The 21,444-nt window shown below is 48.2% G+C and overlaps 1 protein-coding gene across 1 annotated transcript in view; it reads left to right on the top strand.

The window, feature by feature from the left end:
* Kcnj6 (potassium inwardly rectifying channel subfamily J member 6) overlaps positions 1-5,099 on the top strand; it is a 75,096-nt gene extending 69,997 nt beyond the window's left edge. Inside the window, exon 2 of the mRNA XM_026399410.2 lies at positions 4,774-5,099. Coding sequence (XP_026255195.2) covers positions 4,774-5,099 — 326 coding nt within the window. The remainder of the gene's footprint in view (positions 1-4,773) is intronic.
* The last annotated feature ends 16,345 nt before the right edge of the window (positions 5,100-21,444 follow it).

Genomic DNA, 21,444 nt, shown 5'->3' with positions numbered 1-21,444 from the left:
CCCACTTTTCCTTCTCTGGGCCTTCTCTATTGTTCATTTCCTATTTTACTAATTCATATACTGACCTTTACTCCCTATTTCTCAGGGATTCATTCTGTTGTTTATTCTTCTGATTTCTTAAGTTGGACATCCTGCATATCAGTTTTCAGATTTCCTCCTTTCCTAATACTATCATTTAGGTCGATAAGTTTGTCTTCCTGATGTATAACCCACAGTTTGACATTTAGAATTTCAGCGCTGTTCAGTTCTAAGTGTTACTGAGTTTCCTTTACTGCTTCTTTGGTCGTCCGGAAGCGTGACTATGTCATGAAATGCAAGGTCATTGCTTCTGTTCATCTGATTGTTTTCTGTCCTTCATGTGCAAAGCTCAGGATTGGAGGAGTTCCTGATGAGACTCAGGAACGCCCTTCTCCAGTCCTTGCTCAGTGGGGTTTCCCGCCCTTTTCAGGCCCTGGCCCTCTTTTCTCAGCCTCCTCCCTATAAAGACAAGGTCTCTCAGCATTTTTGCCATCTGAGCTGCTGTGTGTTCTCAGGCAACTGGGGTCACTGTTGGGGAGAAGAGGCAGGAGGAGCCCGTAGCCACAGGATCCCTTTGCCAGGACTCCTGTCAGCCACCGTCCTCGGGCACTCGGTGCCTCTTCGGAGCAACTGGTTACAGGCTGGACTCAGGCTGGGCCAGAGCCTCACGCTTGGCAGAGGGAGCCCCACCCGTTCCCTGGCTCCAGAGCACCTGCTCCTGGCTCTGCTCAGGGAGAGGGGGTCTCCTGAGAGACTCTGCCATCAGCACTCGCTGGCCCTGGGGCCACTGGAAAGCCAGGGGTGAGGGAGGAAGCGGGACAAGGAATTCCCCTGGGCAGGTCAGTCTTCAGGGCTCGCTCCTGGCCCCCTCCTCCGGCCACTCTGGACTGTCCAGCCTCCGGGGCACCTGCTCTCTGGACTGTGCAGCAGTCTCGGTCGTGATGAGTGGGGAAGGAGCACGGGTGTCCTGCCTCTTCCCCAGCACCAGGAGTCCTGGCTCCTGCTTTCCGCCAACTCAGGTGTGATTCAAGCTGTGGCTTTGGAGGTTTCCAGCATCTTGAACTCTAGCTGAGGGTCCTTCCTGTGCAAGTCAGAGGCAGAAGTCTGCTCTTTTCTAAGGCATCCTTTTGTTTAGCAATGCAGCTCTAATGTCACCAGGGAGCGACAGCAAGCCGTCCCTGGGCTCCTCCTGAGTCATGGCTTCCTCTCAGCGTCAAGTACCTGCGTGGAGCGGGGGCCAAGGCCAGGGAGGCGGGCCACGTGTGAATCCGAGGCGTTCATGAGCGTGGCTCAGTATCAAGACACCCTGCGTGCAGCACACCAGAAATAGACACAAGTTCGGTAATAAAAGGGAAGCAAAACAAAACCAGAGGCCGGCCAGCCCGCAGGGCCACAGGGTGTGACCAGGACTAGGAGACTGAGAGCGCTCCCCACCGTTCACTCTTCACCAATGAGGCCTTTGTTGTTCCTTGATGAGGCCTGAGTTATTGTCTGGTATCCCTTCATCTCGCAGAAGGACTTCATGTATTGTTCTTGTAGTGCAGTCTGGCTAGCAGGCTAGTCACAGATTCTCTCCATTATTGTTGGTGGAGAGAGTTAATTTCTCCATCATTGGTGAAGAAGAATTTTGCCGGATATTAAGTTTTGGGTTGACAGTCTTTTTCTTTCAGTGCTTGCTTTGAAAAGTATCTTCCCACCGCCTTCTCACTTCCATAGTGTTTTATGAGAAATCAACTGTTAGGATTATCAAGGATCACTTCTATGTGATGAGTTACTTATCTCTTGCTGATTTCAGGATGCCCTCCTTATGATCATGCTCCAACAGTTTAATGAAGATGTGTTAGGTTCGAATATCTTTGAGTCCATCTTATTTAGAGTTTGTTTAGCTTCTTGGATCTGGTTTTCAGCCATTACATCTTCCATTATTTCTTCCTCTCCTTTCTCTCTGTATTCTTCTTCTGAGACTCCCATTATGCATATGTTGGTATCTCCGTCTCTGTTTCTTCATTCTTTTTTCTTTATGTTCCTCGATAATCTTCATTGCACTCACTGAACTTTAAGCTAACTGATTCCTTCTTCTGACAACTCAAATATGCTGTCTCTCCAGTGAAGCTTTCTTTCATATATCGTACTTTTCACCTGAAAATCAATTTTGGTATTTTAAAGATATTCTCTACTTGGTGAGACATCATTCTCCTAATTCCCTTCATTAAAAAAAAAAAAAAAAAAAAAAAAAACATGACTTACTTTAGTCCTTTGGATATGTTTTAAATAGTTCATTTAAAGTTTTTGTCTAATGACTCCAAAGTCTGGACTTTTCTCTGGGACAGTTTTCCTTGACTACTTTCTTTCTATGTATGGGGCATACTTTCTTCATTCTTTGCATTCATAAATTTTTGTGGAAAATAATATAATGTATCAACCCTGAGAATAAAAATTCCCCTTCCTCTCAAGATTTGTTGTTGTTACAATGTGTATTTTTTAGTGGCTTTTCAGAGGAAATTATGTAAGTTTTTTTACTCTTTTGTGTATGGTTACTAAGCTCTCTGCTCAGTTAACTTAGTGGCCAGCTAATGATTAGACAAAAATTTCCTTAAAATCCTGTAACACGTAAGTCTCTCAGTCTTTGTCAAAAGGCTCTGCATGCATAGTAGGCCTACCTGAAACATTCAGGCAGGCACTTTACAACTCTGCCTTAACCTTCACCTCCTGCTTGTGCAACCCTCAAGGCCAACCAGAGGTGAGCTCAGGGCTTTCTCAGGGCTTTCTCAGACATGTTCACAGTCCCACACTCTGACATATTCCTGAAGTCCCTGTGCATGCGTTAACTTACAGAACTCTAACTTATTTTGTCAGTTTTTGCCAGTGTTTTCATCTCCTTTATGAAGAAATGAGATTTCCAAAGTTTTCATCTCACATTTCTAATGGCATCCTCTTGACTGTATCCTGTGTAGCTCCTTCACACTCATTGCCAAAGTTCTAATTCTCTCTTCAGCCAATTCCAACTACTGTAAAACTCCATTTAGACTTTAATTTGAATATTTGTATTTATTTCCAGTTCTGTTGGGTTATTTATGCAGCCAGAAATGAAAGTCTGGGTAGATTATATTTTATATTATGTTATGTGATTGCCAGAAACAATCAGCAGTAATTGTTTAATATTGTGTCTGTCTGGGACAGTGACAATATCTGGAGAAAGCCACAGGGTAATCAGAATGTGAGAGGAAAATCTGCAGAAAGATGGTCATGGGGGCTTTGAAGCACTCTGACATACTCCTGAAGTCCCTGTGCCTGTGTAGAGCTGTAAGCACACACTTCCTTTATGAAAATCAAGTTGTTTAGCATCCTTTCCCCTGGTTTCCCTTTCGTACCTCATTCTGAGCCCACATATCCCTACCATGGAGGAACTCAAAAACCACTTGGGAGACAACAGGAAGGCAGTGTTGATCTGCTCTTCTCTGTACCTAGCAGCCCCTGCAGGGCTCATTTTACAGGTGGGGTTTTGTGGGACTGACCAGTGGAAAAGGGCAGGAAGAGAGCTGGAGTCGGGGCTGGTGCTGGCCACAGCTGGTGCCCTCACAGTTGCAGCTGAGCCATACCCATAAATCCCAGTCTCTTCTTCTAGACACAAGAAGAAAGTGCAATGCCTCAGGAGTATTTTGTGGCCCTGACTCTTCTGCATAAACCTCACACGTCTCCATTTCCCCTACCCCACCATAAGGCAGTAGCCTAATACGTGTTACGGGCTGTCCTGACAAATGACATACTGACTAGCTGACCAGCCGCTGTCCTGAATGAACTCAGGTCCACAGCAAGACTGTTGTGAGTCGTTGGTTGTGTTGCTTTGTGGGTCCCTTGCTCTAATGAAAAGCTGTTGTCTTGATTATACTTTATAACTGTGTTGGTATAAAGGTGAGTATAGTAACATTTTCTTCTACATTTTCTTAATCCACACTTTGAAGGAAATTAAAATATTTTGTGAGCCCCTTATAGCATCTGTGAGCCGAACAGAAATTTGGTCCCGAGCAAATGACCACATGAATGCTTCCGTTTCCTAAGAATGTTAATGAAAGAGCTCAGGCCTGGTTTTTCCAATAAGATACCGGGTTGCCCTTCACTCTGTCAGGTCACATTTGAAAGCCCTTTTCCTGGTCTGTCGGTAGTTCACATGGCATTTTGTGCAAATAAGAAGAGGGGGGAGCCCTTAAACTCCTGATGCACTATCTGAGCAGATTTCCCTGGTGGCCGAGGGAAAGTAAAAATTCAGGTGTGCACCCTTCCAGCCCAGGCCAAGGCCATGGCCTGGGTGTCATGACAGTGGGAGGGGCATCCTAGCCCCTGACCCCAGCTCAGAGGCCACCTAAGTTTAGTTCCATGAGCCAGACTGCATTCTCGGTCTGTGACCAAAGAACTCAAGTCCCACTAGCGCTGAAGCAGAGCCTCTGAAAGCACAGGTGACCAGAGTCGTGACCTCAGGAGGGAGGGGACAAGGCAGAGTCACAGACACATACACCCCTGTGTGCACACTCACAGTGGCTTTCCCGTGGGAATGCACAGGGCATGCAGGCACCTGTGGTCCCCTGAGTCCTGGAACCTCCATGGCTCTGTGTCTACAAGGTGAATGACACCTCCACGGTGTTGGCCCCTTGTGCATCTCTCAGTGCACCTGAAGGCCACCCCAGGCAGCCCTGCCCGGCTCACTGAGCGTCCTGGGCCTGGGAAAGCTCACTAAAGCCTCCCTTCTCCTCTCCGCAGGGATGACGTGCCAAGCCCGAAGCTCCTACATCACCAGTGAGATCCTGTGGGGTTACCGGTTCACGCCCGTCCTGACGCTGGAGGACGGCTTCTACGAAGTTGACTACAACAGCTTCCACGAGACCTACGAGACCAGCACCCCGTCCCTTAGTGCCAAAGAGCTGGCCGAGCTGGCCAGCAGGGCAGAGATGCCCCTGAGTTGGTCTGTGTCCAGCAAACTCAACCAACATGCAGAACTGGAGACTGAGGAGGAAGAGAAGAATCAGGAGGAGCAAACAGAAAGGAATGGTGACGTGGCAAATCTAGAGAACGAGTCCAAAGTTTAGCGCCTGGCTGGGCCCCCCTCCCTCCTGCCCCAGACGTGGCCTTTCCTCGTCACTCATCCTCTTTCTTTTGGTCTCTCTGGCTTTGTTCTTTAGACTTAATTTTGACATCACCAGGAAACAAGTCTTCAAGGTGTAAAATCCCTACCTGCCCTCTCTCAGCTGTTCAGATTGACAAGGTAGACCAGATGGTTAAGGAGCCGTGGGCCCATATGTGTGGCCCAGGTTTGATCTCTTCTCAAAATACCCACCTTCAACTCCTAGAGATTTGAGCTGCTAACCTGCATGTGTCGAACAATACCAGATCACTCTAAAGGGAGTGTCCAAGATTTTACCTGGGATGTGACGAACGAGGTCTCCGGTGCCTATCTACTGCGCAGCGAGTCATAGGGTACAGCCCTGAGTTTTATAGATCCCACACATTTCATCTGCTACAGGGTAAGGTGCTTGCCCGTGAGGGCACTGCAGGTATAGGACCCAGGTGAGCTAAAGACTAACCACTGTACATATATATGCCTTATGTAATTTTTTTTCTTTTGGCAATTAGTAATAAAGCCCAGCATGTACAAAAGTACTGTAGAACAGAACTTCTATTAAATAATGTATATAGATGTATCATTAATGTAGTTTTAGATACCTAACTTTAGAAATAAGAAGAAAAAAAAGATTCCCAATGTACAGTAGGCATTTCCTTTTTGATATCTGTGTTTTCCAACTATTTTGATTTCATGAACTGCTGGCCCTTTAATGCATGGCCTTTGTTCTGGGTCCCAGACAGGCAGCCCTTAGGGTCCCTCTCTGTTCCCTTGCTGATCCTTTTGTTGAATCTAATAAGCCATAGGTTCGGGAGCAGTTGGGAGATCCAGTAGACGGGAAGACCCACCACCAATAAGCTGATATACTGTGACATGTTTACAAAACAGGCGTCATTTTCTTCAAGAGAACAAGGGCCTCACTAACCAGCCAGGGAGAGGCTCCCTGGAACGGCCCCTTCTCCAGCATGTCACAATGATGTGTTGACGCTTTTTGTGTGAGCTCTCGCCCTGTGGGATACAACTGCTGAGGGAACTTTTCTGCGAATCCAGCTGATCCTCCCTGTAATCATGAGAACCACAGGAAATTAGGAGAACGTGCACTCTAGGGCAAGATGGCTTGGGTCTGAAGCCACGGAACTAGGGAGGGCCACGATGGGTGGCACACAGTGTCCTCACTGAGCTCCCCTGCCAGGTGCCACCTGGCCTGGAGGAGGGCATCTTGCCCGTCCTGAGGGCTGAGCCATCCACACTTCTTGCATTGGGATTTTTTTCGTCTTCTTTTATAATTACGAAGTGACCAGTATTCAGTATTCAAAGATTAGATCAACAGTTTTAGTCACTGTCGAAGACATCTCTCTGGGGTGTGCCACTATTTTAAAAAATCAAACCCAAAGCATCTGTCAATGAAAAGAAAGCCAAAAAAAACGTAGCCTTAATTCATTTTAACATGCAGAGATGAAAGAAGGAAGGAAGGAAGGAAGGATGGATGGAAGGGAAGAAGGGAGGGAGGAAGGAAGGAAGAGGGGGTGGTTTTGTACTGCAAACCTAAATTTCAAAATGAAAATAATAGAGAAGGGAGAGGACTCAGACAAAACTTCAGGGGCAGGTGGAGATTTTGCACTGAAAAGATCCTTCACGTTAATTTTGCATTTACAAACTGTCTGTTCTCCAACACGGTGGCCCATCATAAATATTCATTGAGTGGATCCAAGTTTATTCTCAGCTCCTACAGCTGTGCGGTTTGAGGCCTTGGGCTATGAGGTCAAGGAGATCAAAACGGCTGTCCCTCTGTGACCCCTGGCCTTGCCCGACCATGGGGCATGGGCCTTTGCTCTACTTAGGGACCCTGTCTACCAGAAAGGACACCCCAGAGACAAGGAAGGCAGCCCCTCTGGTGAACGCATCAGGACAACGGCTTCTTGGCTCTGACTGCAGAAACCACAGCTGTCACCGCGTGCCAGCATCTCATCCTTGGCGTCCATTGTCTGTTGAATCCTTTATTCATCCCACAGGGTCTAAGGAGGAGGCGGCCAGGAGGAGCCGGCCAGTGCCCTTCCTGCGCTCTCTGGAGGCTGTGGGGAGGTAGGGACCTGACCTCGCTGGAGCCTTAGGATGGGCGCCCCCGGCCCTGGGCACAACCTTCAGTGTCCAGGGCTTTGGGGGCAGCGCCAGTAGCACAAAACGGCCCAGGGCTGCGGCCCGTCTGCTGATCTAGCTCTTGAAGTACCGTCTTGAATCCAGAACTGAGGTTCGAAGGACAAACTGTCCAGCGGGGGCCTGGTCCCTTCTTGCCTGACCTTTAGCACAACTGAAGCAAGAGCGGACCCCTGGGTCTCCCGGCAGGTCTGACCCCAGGGCACCCAACCGGGGGGAAGGTCCCTCCCGTGTCCCACGGTCTTGGTGTCGGTGTCGCTGGGCACAGAACTCGAACCAAATCTCGTCATTTTCATAACGTGAGCTCTGAGTCTTTGGAGGAGGACGCTCCCGAAGGACTTTTGTTAGAATGTCCCTATAAAACACGTCTATTTTTCTACAGTTTCACAGTGTATTTTGTGTCAACTGTTAACATTTGGAGGTGAAAGAAGTTCGTGAAGACTGAATTTTCTAAGCAGCAAGTAGTGAGTGGGGTTTTCCACGACGACGGCTGGACCCGTGGACCCCACGGTTTCGACCCTCTGTACTCCACAGCGCCCAGCCCTCGCCCACCGTCCCTCCCTCCCCCCGGGCAGCGAATCAAGTGCTTTGAAATGAAGAAGGCGGTTCAAATGCACCACCCATCCCACGGCTCCGGGCTCGCTCTCCACTCGGGTGAGAGTTGCGGTCTGGGGCAGCTGAGTCGCCTTTGCATAAAGCGTGGTGAGGTCCGTGAGCCAGGGAAGCCCGACCTGGACCCCATGTGGCGCTGGAGTGAGAGGCGCCGCAGGCCCCACCTCCGGGGTGCCCAGTCCCTTGGAGGCCTCACCTCCCCTGGCCCAGCCGCGCTCCAGTTCATCTCTAAATCCTGGGTGTCGCTCATCAGGTTGTGGATGCTGCTGGCTGTCCCCTGCCGTCTGCCTCAGCCCATCCGCAGCCATCGTAATGGGAGGCGCTACCCTTCCCAGCCAGCCTGGGTGTCCCCATGACCACTCTGTGTCCAAGAGCAGAGCTCTTCCCCTGCTGCCCTTGTCCCTCTGTCCATTTCTTCTGCTCTTTCCCCTGTTCTCTGGTTTCAAATCCATTGATTGGATTCAGTATCTTGGGTTCCCTAAGAAATCCATCTGCTCTCTCTAAATCTATTTGCCTATTTCTTTGTTTTTTCGGGTTTTTTGTTTTGTTTTGTTTTGTTTTGTTTTTGGTACCAGGGATTGAACCCAGGGGCTCCCGACCACTGAGCCTCATCCCCAGCCCTTTTTATTTTATATTTTGAGACAGAGCCTCACTGAATTGCATAGAGTCTTGCCAAGTTGCTAGAACTGGCTTAGAATTCAAGGTCCTCCTGCCTCAGCCTCCTGAGCAGCTGGGGTTTGGTGGGTGCCCCTGCGCCCGGCTCTGTCAGCCTATTTCTTAAGCACAATTTTCTCTTCCAGGCTTAACCAACCACTCCAGGGCTCTGACTTATCTATTTCCAAAACACTCTGATTATTTATGATTTCATGGAAAAGCCTAAATTCTCCATGCTCCAGAGGCACACTCTCAAGACCTCCTTCCCTTCTTACATTTCATTGATTGGAGTCAGTCTCTTTGGGTTATTCAGAAACAGCTTATAAAACATGGGAACGTAAGAGCGTAAGAGAGCCTTGGAAACTCCACGGCTCACGGGGAGAACTCGAGGTGGTTTGATTAGCTTGGAGGACACACTTAAAATGCTCCTAGTAAGTCACTTCAGAATGGCTCATGGGGAGAGTCGACCCAGTCTCTCCCTCCTCCACTTGGGTGATATTCAGTGAGAGTCAGAAGGGTCGGGAAGGTAGAGGACAAGAAACTCCATGGCACGCATGACCTTCTATCACAACTCCCTTCCCACCGTTGGCTGCAAAGTTGGAAAACATGGACAACATATGTACAATAGACAATTCGTTGATATTACACACTGTCAAATAATACCTGCTTTCTAGACTTCACAGCCAACCTGGGTTTAAGAAAATCGGATCCTTTAATCTGAAATGGAGTCGACCACCACTCTTCCCACTGTTTCTGCCCGGTCTTGGAGGGTTTTGATGCAGAGTATCATCCAGAAGGGAAAACTATGTCAGAAACCACTAAATATTTGAACCAAGCACAGCATGTACAGTTAACACCCCACACCGTCTGGCAAACTCAGAGCACTCACCCCAAGGACTCCTGCAATTCTAATCCATCCGAAAGGTTGAGCATTATAATTTACTCTTTTGTTTGTTTGTTTGGGGTACCAGGGAGTGAATCCAGGAGCATTTAATCACTGAGCCACATCCCCACCCCTTTTTATTTTTTATTTTGAGATAGGGTCTCGCTAAGTTGCTTAGGGCCTTGCCAAACGGCTGAGGCTGACTTTGAACTTAGGATCCTCTTGCTTCAGCCTCCCAAGCAGCCGGAATTCCAGGCATGTACCACCATGCCTGGCATAATTTACTTTTTTATAAAAGGAAAACTAGGGTTCTTAGCAAACTGAGTAACTTCCTCAAGGTTCCAAGGTCAGTCATTCATATATTCTGGTCTCAAACCTGGGCCCCAAGGCTGAAAATGTCAGGCTTTTTTGACTCTAAGAAACATTTGGCAAGCCACGCCTACTAACAGAATCTGGCTGCCTGCCTGTTATCACATCACCTGTGAACTAAGACTGATTTTTGTATTTTTCTAAATGTTTGGTGGAGGGGACAAATGAAGAATATGCAACACATGAAAATAATAGAGAACCCAAATCCCAGGGTCCATCAATAAAGTTTCCTGAGCGCACAGCTGAGTGTCACCCAGCAGGAGAGCCTGGAATATTTACTGTCTGGCCCTTCAGAGGCACAGCTCCCAGCCCCTCCCTGCACTGGAAGTGCTGTCAATCATGGAGCAGAGCTGCTGGGGATTGTGCTGTCCTGTAAGAGACTCCTGGGAGATGCAGAAAGGCGTTTCCAGTACAGATCAATGGAGGTCTCTCACAGGTCTGTTGCAGGAGAACAGAACACGGATTTTGGTAAAGGGACAAGGGTTTCATAGGTCTTTGAGAACAAGTCCTATAGTAGGGGCTCACAGGAGGGGGGAGGCTGCCTCCTCAGACTATGGCCCCCAGGGTGGCAGGGGGAATGGCCAGCTGGGATCCAGGGCTCAGCTCAGTCCACCCACTACCAAAAGAAAAGAGAATTCCTGACCTGTGACTGAAATGTCCCTCCGCCGGTACCCACAGGCATGGGCTTCTACAGATCGCAGCCCGCCAGATTCTGCTCCCCTGTAGGGTGAGGGGACTTGCAGTGGGGTCCCACACAAACCAGCCCCCCTCCCCCACGGCCTCTCTCAGGCACTCGTGGAGGAGAACTAACCAGGCTACTGAGATGTCTCCCCATTTCCGTGCCTGTTTCCTCTAGCCTACAGTGTACAATCCATCCATGTGGGAAAGAGGAGCTGGAAGCGTTGCCCACGTTAAATGGTACCAACGTGGCCCTCTGTGGCCACCTGCTGGAAGTTTCACATGCAAATAAGGAGCTCAAGGAGAAACAGGGTGGTAGAGGGTGGTGGGGTCATAGGTCACTCTCTGAGTCTAAAGCACAAGGTAACAGAAACATTGGATGGAAAAAATCCAGATAAGGGGGGTTGGGGATAAGTGAATATTAATGACATTCTTCAGTGTCATGGGCTTGACTCACTTGTGTTCTATAAGGAAGCGTTTCTAATGCTAGACATAGTCAACCGAGTCCAGTTCTTTATGAGTCCTGCTAAATAACATATCAAGTTCTTTTATGAGTGCTTTCCTGCAAATCAGGCTGGAAAGAAAATATTGTTACTTTGTAGCAAATCTGTGCAAGTTGCATTGTTGAAAGAAAAACGATGGATTTGATCCTGTGTCTGAAACTAAGCCGGTCATGGCATCTGCAACAGAAACCATGCAGAAAGCTTGCAACCCTTCAGCTGCATGGAGAGGGAGGTGACTAAGTGGGAGAAAACAAATCTCAAATTTCAACACCATAAAACTTAAATAAATGTACAAGGAGCCAAACTTTTACTTGGCCTCATTGCCTTGGCAAAAAAAAAAAAAAAAAGTAGTTTCATGCATCACCTAATTTAAGTAGAAGAGTCCTAGGGAAAGGGAGGCAAAATACTTCTAGAAACATACAGGGATTGAGGCAATCGATGTGATCCAGTGGTGGAGGGTTAGCACTAATAGAGATGTATCCCTAAAGTTATTTTTAGACACTTTGCCCCTAGACACGAATCCTAATGTACATCGTGGTTGGCCAGAGGATGCTGACCACTAGTCAACAGACATCAATTTCAGAGAATGAAATGTTCCTACCATCCAAGTGTAATTGGCCATTTCAAGACCAAGGCTCAGCACCCATCGTAATAACACTGATCATGAATACTGTGATATCAACTGAGCCAATCTTTATCAGAACACGAAGGGCTGTTTTTCTCAGGCAATGTAAATATCTGCTACCAAGGAGCACTAGTGAAATAAACACGTGACTCATCACCATTTCCAAAATTGTAATGGAAGTCATAAAATGTTCATCCAAAGCCACAAGGTATCCCAGGAGCCTGAGATCAGACTTCTGGCCACGAAGATCCTGGTCCACGCCCAATGCCTTGCATATCAGGGTTAGATCTACCCACCACAAAATCCAGCTAGTAGAACTGGATCCACTGGACTCCAGCCGGCTCTGCGTGATCTGAACCTCTGGGTCTGCAGCCAGTGTTCTCAGATGAGAGAGGAAGGAGCACTGTCCTCAGATCCGCCGTGCAGGCTTCATGATGCACCACCTCAACACCACCCGGGGGGTGGGTATGGTCAATGCCTTGGCCAGTGCATGAGCCTTGACCATGCCACCTGTCCATCTGTGGGAGTGTCTTAGAGCGTCCTCTGAGTCAAGAATGAGGACTGAATGAGGGGGCCTCCCATTTGCAAATCCAAACAAAATAATACAAAAGAAAAATGGGGGAGTGTGGTGAAATCCCCACAAGGTCAGGTTTTCTCACAGTGATTCTGCCAGTGGTTTTTGTTTTGTTCTTCGGCTAGATAAGTCTTCACCTTTAGAAATCGTCCCTCTGGGTCTCCCAATGCCGTGAGGACTGACTCCGCCAATCCTTGGGCAACTGCAGTGGTTTTTCTGTCCCCTCCTGTTGAGTCCAGTCTGAGAGTTTGGTCTGTATGAACCCCCAGCCAAGAAAATTCCCATCCTGGTCAAGAAATTTCACATCCCCTTCCTTGTGTCTGTGATGGCCACCCAGCGAGGACCCCAGTGTCCTGTCTTGACTCGCAAGGGGCTTGCCTAGATTGCAACACTTAGAGATAGGACTTGCACCACCCCCTCGTGCCCACACAGCTTGCATGTGACCTCAGGCTGCCATCCGAGCATTCCACCCATCTGCCCTTTCTTAACTTCCTTCTCATCTTGCCACCAAATTTGACCTTTCCTGGCACCTTCCTTTTGAGGGTTAATTTCATTCTTGAGCAGTAGCCACGATTTAACAGCCTATGACTAGAGCTAGTCCTATATAATGCATGACCACTTCATTGGCTACCACTAGTTTTAATTGAGCATATACCGTAGCCCGCCCAACTGGCCGAGATTATTATTTTTCTCCTGCTTCACAGACACCTTGAGTCTATGAGTGACGACTGGACATCTAGGACCTCAGCCATGGAAACCGACCAAGCAGTGCAAAGTGTCTTGTGCTGAAAGGGCAGCTGGACTTTCCCAGCGGGGTTGGTGGGCCTTCATTCTTTGCAACACATCATTAGCAAACCAGCTTGCCAAAGAAGGTCCCAAATATCTGTATGCAGCCCAATGGTCCTCATCTAAAATGAGAGCTACACAGGGACGGTGGTGAACTCTCACGTGCACGGACTCTGCCTGCGTGGGCAAGGTGGCCTTCGCTCCCCTGCTGTCTGCACACACTGTACTCTTGGGAAAGGCCTAGCCCTCGTGGCTGCCCAGGAGGCGCCAGCCGCTGCTGCCATGGCAACCCCCAGCATATCAGTGTGGACCTCTCTTGTGCATGCTGAGGAGGCCTGACAGGGGACCCAGGGCTGAGGCTCAGGAGAGGGCTGCTCCACCTGCAGGGAGCCTTGTGGGAAACCGAGGGGACACAGGGCAAACACACGTGTCCAGCCTGCCGGGGAAGGACATGCCTATTCCTTCTGAGGCCAGCAGGCCCTTAAGTGGCCAGATTGCTTCTCTAAAAAAAAAAAAAAACTATTCTCTCAGCAATCCTTCCCACCCACACACACGCCCACACCTAAATTCCCTTCACCTTAACAAAACCCCAAAGCTACATTATCCCATGTAACAGGTGTCCAAAGAGCTGCCATTGTCTGAAGCCATCATGAACTAACTCTGCCTACAGGATTAGGATTGGTCCACAACAAACAGAAGCCCAAGCACAAACACAAGCATTTCTAAAATCTACTTGCACATTCTTCTACAAACCCTGATTTCAAGCCAGAGGGATTCACCTTCATCCCAAGATGCAAAGTCCCCCAGAAAGCCCCTTCTCCTTGGACTTGCCACTTTCCTCCTGGCTCTGAACCTCTACGTGGGCATCAAAGGCGAAGGGCAATTTAGCACTGATGCCATCAGAGGCCCATCTGATCTGGCCCCTGGGCCCAGCAGGAATAAGCTGTGATACCCAGGAGCAGCTCCAGTCCCTGGACACCAACCGCAGAGAGAGGGTGGACGTGCCATGCTGGTGCCGAAGATGAAGGGGACCTTTCAGAGAGACCCTCCACACTCAGAGCTGACCCCCGCCCACTCTGAGGGAGCCAGGCTCATCAGATCCCAGCGTCTGCAGCTCACCTGGGGGCTTGCCAGCCTGCGGTTCACCTGACCAGCTCGATCGCGTGACCACTCCTGCAAATGTCACACAATGCAGTGGTGGTGTCCCCAGTCCTCTGTGACTAACACAGAAACTCACAAATACCAAAACTGCCCCTGTAGGCACACACACGCAGGCACACGCGCACACACACGCAGGTACACACACTTATCCTTCCCGGTCAGGTATGAGCTCGTCCACACAAGTCCAAGGCCAGATAACCAAGGCCTCAAGAACTACCTTCACTTTCCCTTCTGCCAGCCCTCAAACAACAATGTTCCATCTTGGGCGGTCAGATGCTATATGCTCGATTAAAACTATTATAAATTTCAAAATATATTATACGCTTCCCGCAGGCAAAGGCTATAAAATAGCCTTTGGTTCAGCATTTGCAGGGATCTTGCATTCAGATTTAAGAGAGCAGGATTCTGGTCTCAGTTCTGTCCCCAGATGAGTCATCGAGTCCTGGATAAATCACTGAACTTCTCTGGAACAGGTTCCTCCTCCTCTTTTTTTTTTTTTTTTAATTAATAAGCGTTATTTTTTAGAGAAGCTTAAGGTTACAGCAGCACTGAGCAGAAAGCCCAGAGTTCCCCCCACACACAACCCTCCCACCGCACATGTCGCACCACAGTGTGTACTGTTACACACTCCACATGACCGCCACCCCAAGTCCTCGGTGTGCACCGGGGCTCACTCTGCGTGGTGACCTCCATGATCTTGGGCAAATGTATGGAGACATGCATCCTCCGTTATGTGTCTTGCGGAGTCCTTTGGCTCTCCGTCCTCTGCACTCTGACCCCGGTGGGATCTCCATGGTCTCTTTCAGAACCTCATGCAGTTGAAAGCACCCCCTGGAGCCTTTCCAGGTGGGCTCTCTCAGTTGGTGACACACACATAGCTTCCTCCGTGGCTGGCCATGGCTTGATGGTTCCTTTTGTCTTTGACCCTGGACGATATTCCACTCCCTGGGTGGACCCCAGGTTTCCACCCGTTCACTTACTTAAGAGTATCTTGGTTGCTTCCATGTTCTGTCAATTATGAATAAAGCTGCTATAAAATCTGTGTGAAGGTTTTTGCAGGGACATAAGTTTTTGGTTCATTCGGGTAAATAGCAAGAAACAGGCTCCCGTGTGGGGAGACTGGATTTGGTTTTGTAGGAGGCTGCCCGCTGTCTTCCAGAGGACCGTAGCCCTCTGCAGTCCACCAGCCACCCATGAGAGTTCCTGCTGCTCACGTCCTCCCTGGCCCTTGGTGCCGTGGGTGTTTGGACTTGGCCTTTCTAACAGTTGTGCAGGGGCATTTCATTTCCCGTTGAATTTGCATCTTACTTTCTTCTGTGCTTCCTTTCCTTCTGGGCTGCTTCTCTGGTGACCATGTCTGCCCCAGTCTTGGTCCATTTTTAACTGGGTCGTTTGTTTTCTTGCTGTTGTGTTTTAAGAGTTCTTTGTATGTTTTGGATAATAGATCTTTATTCAATGTATCTTTTGCAAATATTTTCTCCCAATCTGTGTCCTTGATATCTGTGACTCTGTCTTTTGCCGAGCAGTTTTTTAATTTTTTTAAGAGAGAGAGAGAGAATTTTAATATTTATTTTTCAGTTTTCGGCGGACACAAAGTCTTTGTTGGTATGTGGTGCTGAGGATCGAACCCCGGCCGCACGCATGCCAGGCGAGCACAATACCACTTGAGTCACATCCCCAGCCCCCAGTTTTAAATTTTAATGAACTCTGATTTACTAATTGTTTCTCTCATGGCTCTTGCTGCCTTCTAGCTAAAAAGCCATCTCCGTCACCAAGCTCTTCTCCATGTGCTCCTGTGCCATCTGTCTTGCTTCTCTGTTATAGTTTTGCCTTGTACATTAGATCAATGACAGATTTTGAGTTAGTTTTTGTGAGGTCTGTGTTTTTTTTTTATTTGAATATGAAAGTCCAATTGTTCCAGCACCATTTATTGAAAAGACTTTGTTCTTTTGTCAAAAATAAGCATCTTCTTCTTTAGCCTGTTAATGTGAATTATGGTGACGGGTTTTTGGAATGTTGAACCCGGACCTGTTCACCTGGGATAAATTCCAGTGGATTGTGGTATACAATTCCTTTTACACAGTGTCAGATTGAATTTGTGAATGTTTTGTTGAGGATTTTCCATCTGCACTCATGAAAGAAAGTGTTCTCTTTTCTCATAATGTCTATGTCTGGTTTCGGCATTACTTGACACTGGACACCCAGAATGAGTCGAGAAGAGTTCCCTCTATCCTACCTTCTGAAAGTGATCATAGAGAATTAGTATAATTTCTTCCTTAAATGTCCAGTAGAATTCAGCAGTGAAGCCATCTGAACCTGGCGCTTTCTGTTTGTGAAGGTTATTAACCATTTATTAAGTTCTTTAGTAAATATAGATCTGTTTGGATTTTCCATTTCTTCTTGGGCAAGTCTGGCAGATTGTATCCTTCAAGGGGTCGTCCATCTCATCTCTGTCGTCTAATTCATGGTCAAGGAGCTGTTCGTAACAGTCTATTTTTAACAGCCATGGGATCCGTACTGATGTCTCCTCCTTCGTTTCTGATAACAGTAATTCATGTCCTCTCTTTTTCTCAGCCTCGACAGAGGCCTATTGATTTATTAATCTTTTCAAAGAACCAGCATTTTGCTTCCTTTGATTTTTAATGGGTGTCCTATTTTCAATGTCATGTTCTATTTCTTATCATCTACTTAACTGTGGATTTGATTTGCTCTTCTTTTTCTACTTTCCTAAGGTGCAAGTTTAGATGATTGGCTTCCCTTCTTCTTTCTAATGGATGCACTCAATTCTGTACGTTTCCCTGCGAGGAGGACTGCATTCACTTCATCCCCCATATTGTAATTAGTTATGTTTTCATCTTTATTTAGTTCATTAATTTCAAGTGTCTCTTGAATTTTCACCAACCCGTATTTAGAAATGTGTGTTTAATCTCCAAGTATTTGGGGATTTTTAGGTTATCGGTCCACTGTTGATTTTTAGCTTAATTCTACTGTGATACTAAAGCAGACATTGTAGGATCTGGGGACGTGTAAATGTGTTAAGATGTGTTTTGTGGCTTGGAATATAGTCCACCTTTATGAATGTGCCAAGTGAGCTTGAGAAGAGTATCTAACCTGCTCTTATCTCCTTGTCTTCTTCAGCAAACACTAGCACCCCACATTCTCTGCTTTGGTCATTCTGACCCTAGTTCCCCCTAGACCACCATCAGTTCAAGTCTACACCACTTCCACACTAAATGGCTCCAGACAGATTGGCTTTTATGCCTTATCATTTTTTTAGTCATTTCCCTGATTCCTTTGCTAGAAGCCATAAAATTCAGCTACCGACTACACACTTTTCTCCAGCAGCCCCTCAACAACTGTGTTTTTCTCCCCTCTGCTCTACCCCACCTCTAAACCTGCCAGCAGATTGGTCAGTGCTGAGGTAGATGGATGAAGCACTACTGGACAAGCACAGTGGCCTCCCCCACAGTGAACGCTGCCCCACAGCGGTCAGCATCACTGATGAAAAGTCAGTGTGCGGCTGCATCTCCAGGCTCAGCAGCTCCGGTGGGTGGCTGGCAAGTGGCTTTTAACCCAAATCTAGCTCTACCCTCCCTGAAACCTGCATCTAGGGCCCAGGCAAAACACTTCAAAACTAAACCAAACAGAACATAATTAAGAGGGCAAAAGGCTTCAACTATGATATTTTAATCCAACCACTTCTTTTCAGCTGTGTCATTCTTTTCTGCTTTTTAAAAAAATCATCTGTCAACACTAGAAAGCAGTAGACACTTCCCACTATTAATGGAAAGATAATTGAATTTGTCTTTCCTAATAAAGCAGCAGAATACAAAGGCCTGAAATGTTTGCCACAGCCTAGCAAAATATGAGGTTGTTCTGTGAGATGTTTCTGAAGATGGAAAGAAAATTATTCTGGACAGCTTTCTAGCTCCAAAGTCCACAGCGAATGCCAGTTTCAACAGTCCTAATTCTACCGTTATTCTAATTCTATGAAACAGGGGATAAGATTGAAACTGGTTTGGAGGTCGTACGTCTGTAGACATTCATGCTCCTATTGACCTGGAAGTTCTCACTCTGACCATCTCACAGAACCACCAACACAACAGCGAGCAGCCCTCCGAACGGGGTCACCACTGGGTGCCATTGAGGTGCCCACTGGGCGCCAACCCTGGTTCCACTCCTAGAGAATACAATTCTTCTAAAAACAGGCTGGGCCTAGACACACTTGATCTTCAACCTTGTCCCCAGCAGTTTTTCTAAGAACTTGAGTTTTTGATAAAATGCCTACATCCTGCAGAAAAATAAAGTGTTTCATCTTGGAGGTAGGTGACATCTGCCAATGCTGAGAGCAGGCAACGCTTTTATTTTTGTTCTCAGGGATCCCAGCAGCCGATGAAAACTAGACAGTGACAGAACTCCACCCAAACATCCTGAACGGGGTCCGATACTCCCTGTTTTATTGTTCACTTGACGGAATGTTGGCCACAAGCACTTAGAGAAGAGTATACAGTGGGTGAAGGCCCAGTTTCTATGAAGACGCTCAGAAACAGTAACAACTCAAACAAGCCTACAACCCTGACTCTAGCTAAGTGTACAGAGCCACACAAAACCCTGTGACCCAACACCGATGTCCACTTAGACATGGAGAAACAGGCCAGATTTAGGAATCAGACAACCTACTAGAGGGGGCCAGGAGGAACGAATATACTAGAATTTAAAGAAAGCAGACTGGCTTCTGGGCCCACGGTAAGAAAGACTTTGTGAGGAAGGAAGAGACAATGTCCTGACGGTCCTCAGAGACTGGGCGGGCTTGGGAGACCCAGGGAGGAAGGCAGCTCAGGGTGAGGGGCCAGTGTGGAATGCGTCCCCAGGCGGACACGCTCAGGCAAGACCTGGGGAGGGTGCCCAGGCCAGCCCGACAGCGGATGGCTTCCGTAGGATTTGATAAAATACATTTGAAAAACTGGTGCTAAACTGGAAGCTTAGGATCCCAGGTAAGGAACACAGACCAAGGAAGGAATGTCACAAGAGCATTTACTAATAAGCCCGAGGGAGTGCCGAAAAGACAGAAAGTCTTTAGCATTGAACAAAAAGAATCATTTTCAACGCACAAAAGCAAATGTCTTTCGACACAACTGTCAGGCCCTTTGAAATGATTCGGAAAACACATGAGAAACAGTAAAAGTCATTAGGGGCATTTCAGTATTGTGAGTGGTGAATGATGTCCAGCAGAATTTAAAGGCAAGAGTGTTCGTAGGAGGGATCTGTAGACACTGAGATGAGCTTCTGTGAAATAAAGCTTTCTCTGAGCAAAACCAACGATCCTTTAGAGAAAAATAGGAAGATAAAAAAAAATTAGGAAATGTATTTTTCAAAAAATTCTACCAAGGCATCTCACTTTTCCCCATGATAAAGCTACTAAAATTTGCTTCTGAGGTCAATACCGCCAACATTTCCACCACGCTTTTTAATAAGGAAAGCCGGGTGGGGCTCAGGTACTGGCTTGGCTCCTGGCCCACCTTCAGTCCTTCTCTAGCTCCCTTTACTCAACTCCAAGTACGTCTGTGCACGGACAATGAGATGAAAGCATGCTAAATGCGAAAGCACAAATTATGTATTGAGAAATCACTACAATGCCAAATTTTTTTAGAATAAATTATATATATATATATCTATATATATATAAATATATATCTTTAAGAACTCGCTGTGTTAGGGAAACTGTTTACATATTGAGGTGTTCCTCTTTTTTTGACTGGAACAATAAAAACGAAATTTGATATGGCCTGGGTTTCTTTTTTATGTGTGTGCGTCCAAGTCAGGTGGGGGTGGGAGTGGCTTTCAAAGTGCACACCCTGCTGCAGGGCCACTCAGGATGTCGGACCTCCCACCCAGATCCCAAGGACAGTGCCATGGGTTTGGAAGGGTGTCCCTCTCTTCCTCCCCCCCTCCCCCCCCCGTCTCCCCCACCTGTCCCTCCCCTAGTCTCGCTCCCCCCACCCACCTCGTGCTTTGCCTGTGGCCAGGCTGCAGGCAAGGGTCTGCCCACCCAGGAGGGACCCACTGGAGACCCGTTCCCAGTCTGCACCTTAGGAAACTTGAAAAAATGGAAGGACCTAAGGACTTGCAGAGCGGTTCATCCCACCTGTGTATAACCCTAAGAAGGAGCGTTTAATAGTTCATGATAAACTCCAGCACCCAACTAACAAGCTCTGGGTAGAAGCTCGGGCTCCGATTCCTGTGTGGCACGGGTTGGGGTTGCTGTCTCCGAGGCCTGGGCTCCCACCCCAGCCCAGGAAGCCCTGCAGCCAGGGGCTTGGCCACCATCCTTTCTAGCGAGGCCTGAATGATTTCTTTCAGCCTCACAACACCATGGGAGGTAGGAGCTGCCATTGGCCTGTGCATGGTAAGGCACGGAGGGATGAAGTGACTTACCCAAGGTCACTATGGCTAGGATCAGAGCCATGGGACTGGGCTCCAGGGCAGGGGTTCTTCCAAACATACTGTCCAGGCCACCGTCAGCTAATCAGGGGAAGCTGGTGAGGGGAGACGGCACTGGAAACCCACACAGGAAGTCCAAGTGGCCACACCCCAGGGCAGGATCCTTTGTGAACCCAGGAGAGGGAGGAGAAAGGGGCATTGAGGAACGTGGCGTTACCCCCCACCCGGCTTCTCACAGAACTTGGAACAGAACCCAGATGGAAGCCAGGTACCCGCAAGTGGCAGTTTTCACCCTAAGGCCCACATGAGGCGCCAACTCTTTGTGCCCTGTTCTCAGAGGGCAATAAGGAGGCGCCCAGGAAGGTAGGCCTTGCTGAGAGAGTGCACAGAGAAGAGAGAAGGGAGCCCGGAGGTGATCCTTGTCCTCCTGCCTTTGGCTTCTCTTCCCTTTCCCTGTACGTTCTAGGAAAAGAGGAAATACCCAGCGCTGGGTGTGTCTGGCCTTCCCTTCTGCTGCGTGTTTGAGGGCTGCGTCTGTCAGCACAGAGCAGGCCACAGGCTTAGGCAGGGCTCCTTCTGGGAGGTGACTGCCCTCCTCTTGGCCACAGATGTCACAGGGTCCCTGCGGGGAGGTGAGACACGGATCTTTCTGGAGCTCTTCCTTCCAGAGGAGGAGGACGGGGTGGGCTCCACAGAGACAGCAGCCAGACTCTGTGACCTCGGGCCCTGGTGCAGGGCAGGCTCTGCCCCATGCCTGGACCCACTCTCTGCTGACATGGCCCTGGGACCACACAGGCTACGAGTCGTTGCCCAGGGCAGTAGAGGGCAGTGCAGGCCTCGTCGGCTCTCTCTGCTCACCAGGGCAGGACAGGG

This window comes from Urocitellus parryii, chromosome 2 (genome assembly GCF_045843805.1).
Source record: "Urocitellus parryii isolate mUroPar1 chromosome 2, mUroPar1.hap1, whole genome shotgun sequence".
NCBI classification, from domain to species: domain Eukaryota; kingdom Metazoa; phylum Chordata; class Mammalia; order Rodentia; family Sciuridae; genus Urocitellus; species Urocitellus parryii.
Note: the sequence above shows the minus strand (reverse complement) of the source record. Positions and strands in the feature narration are given on the sequence as shown.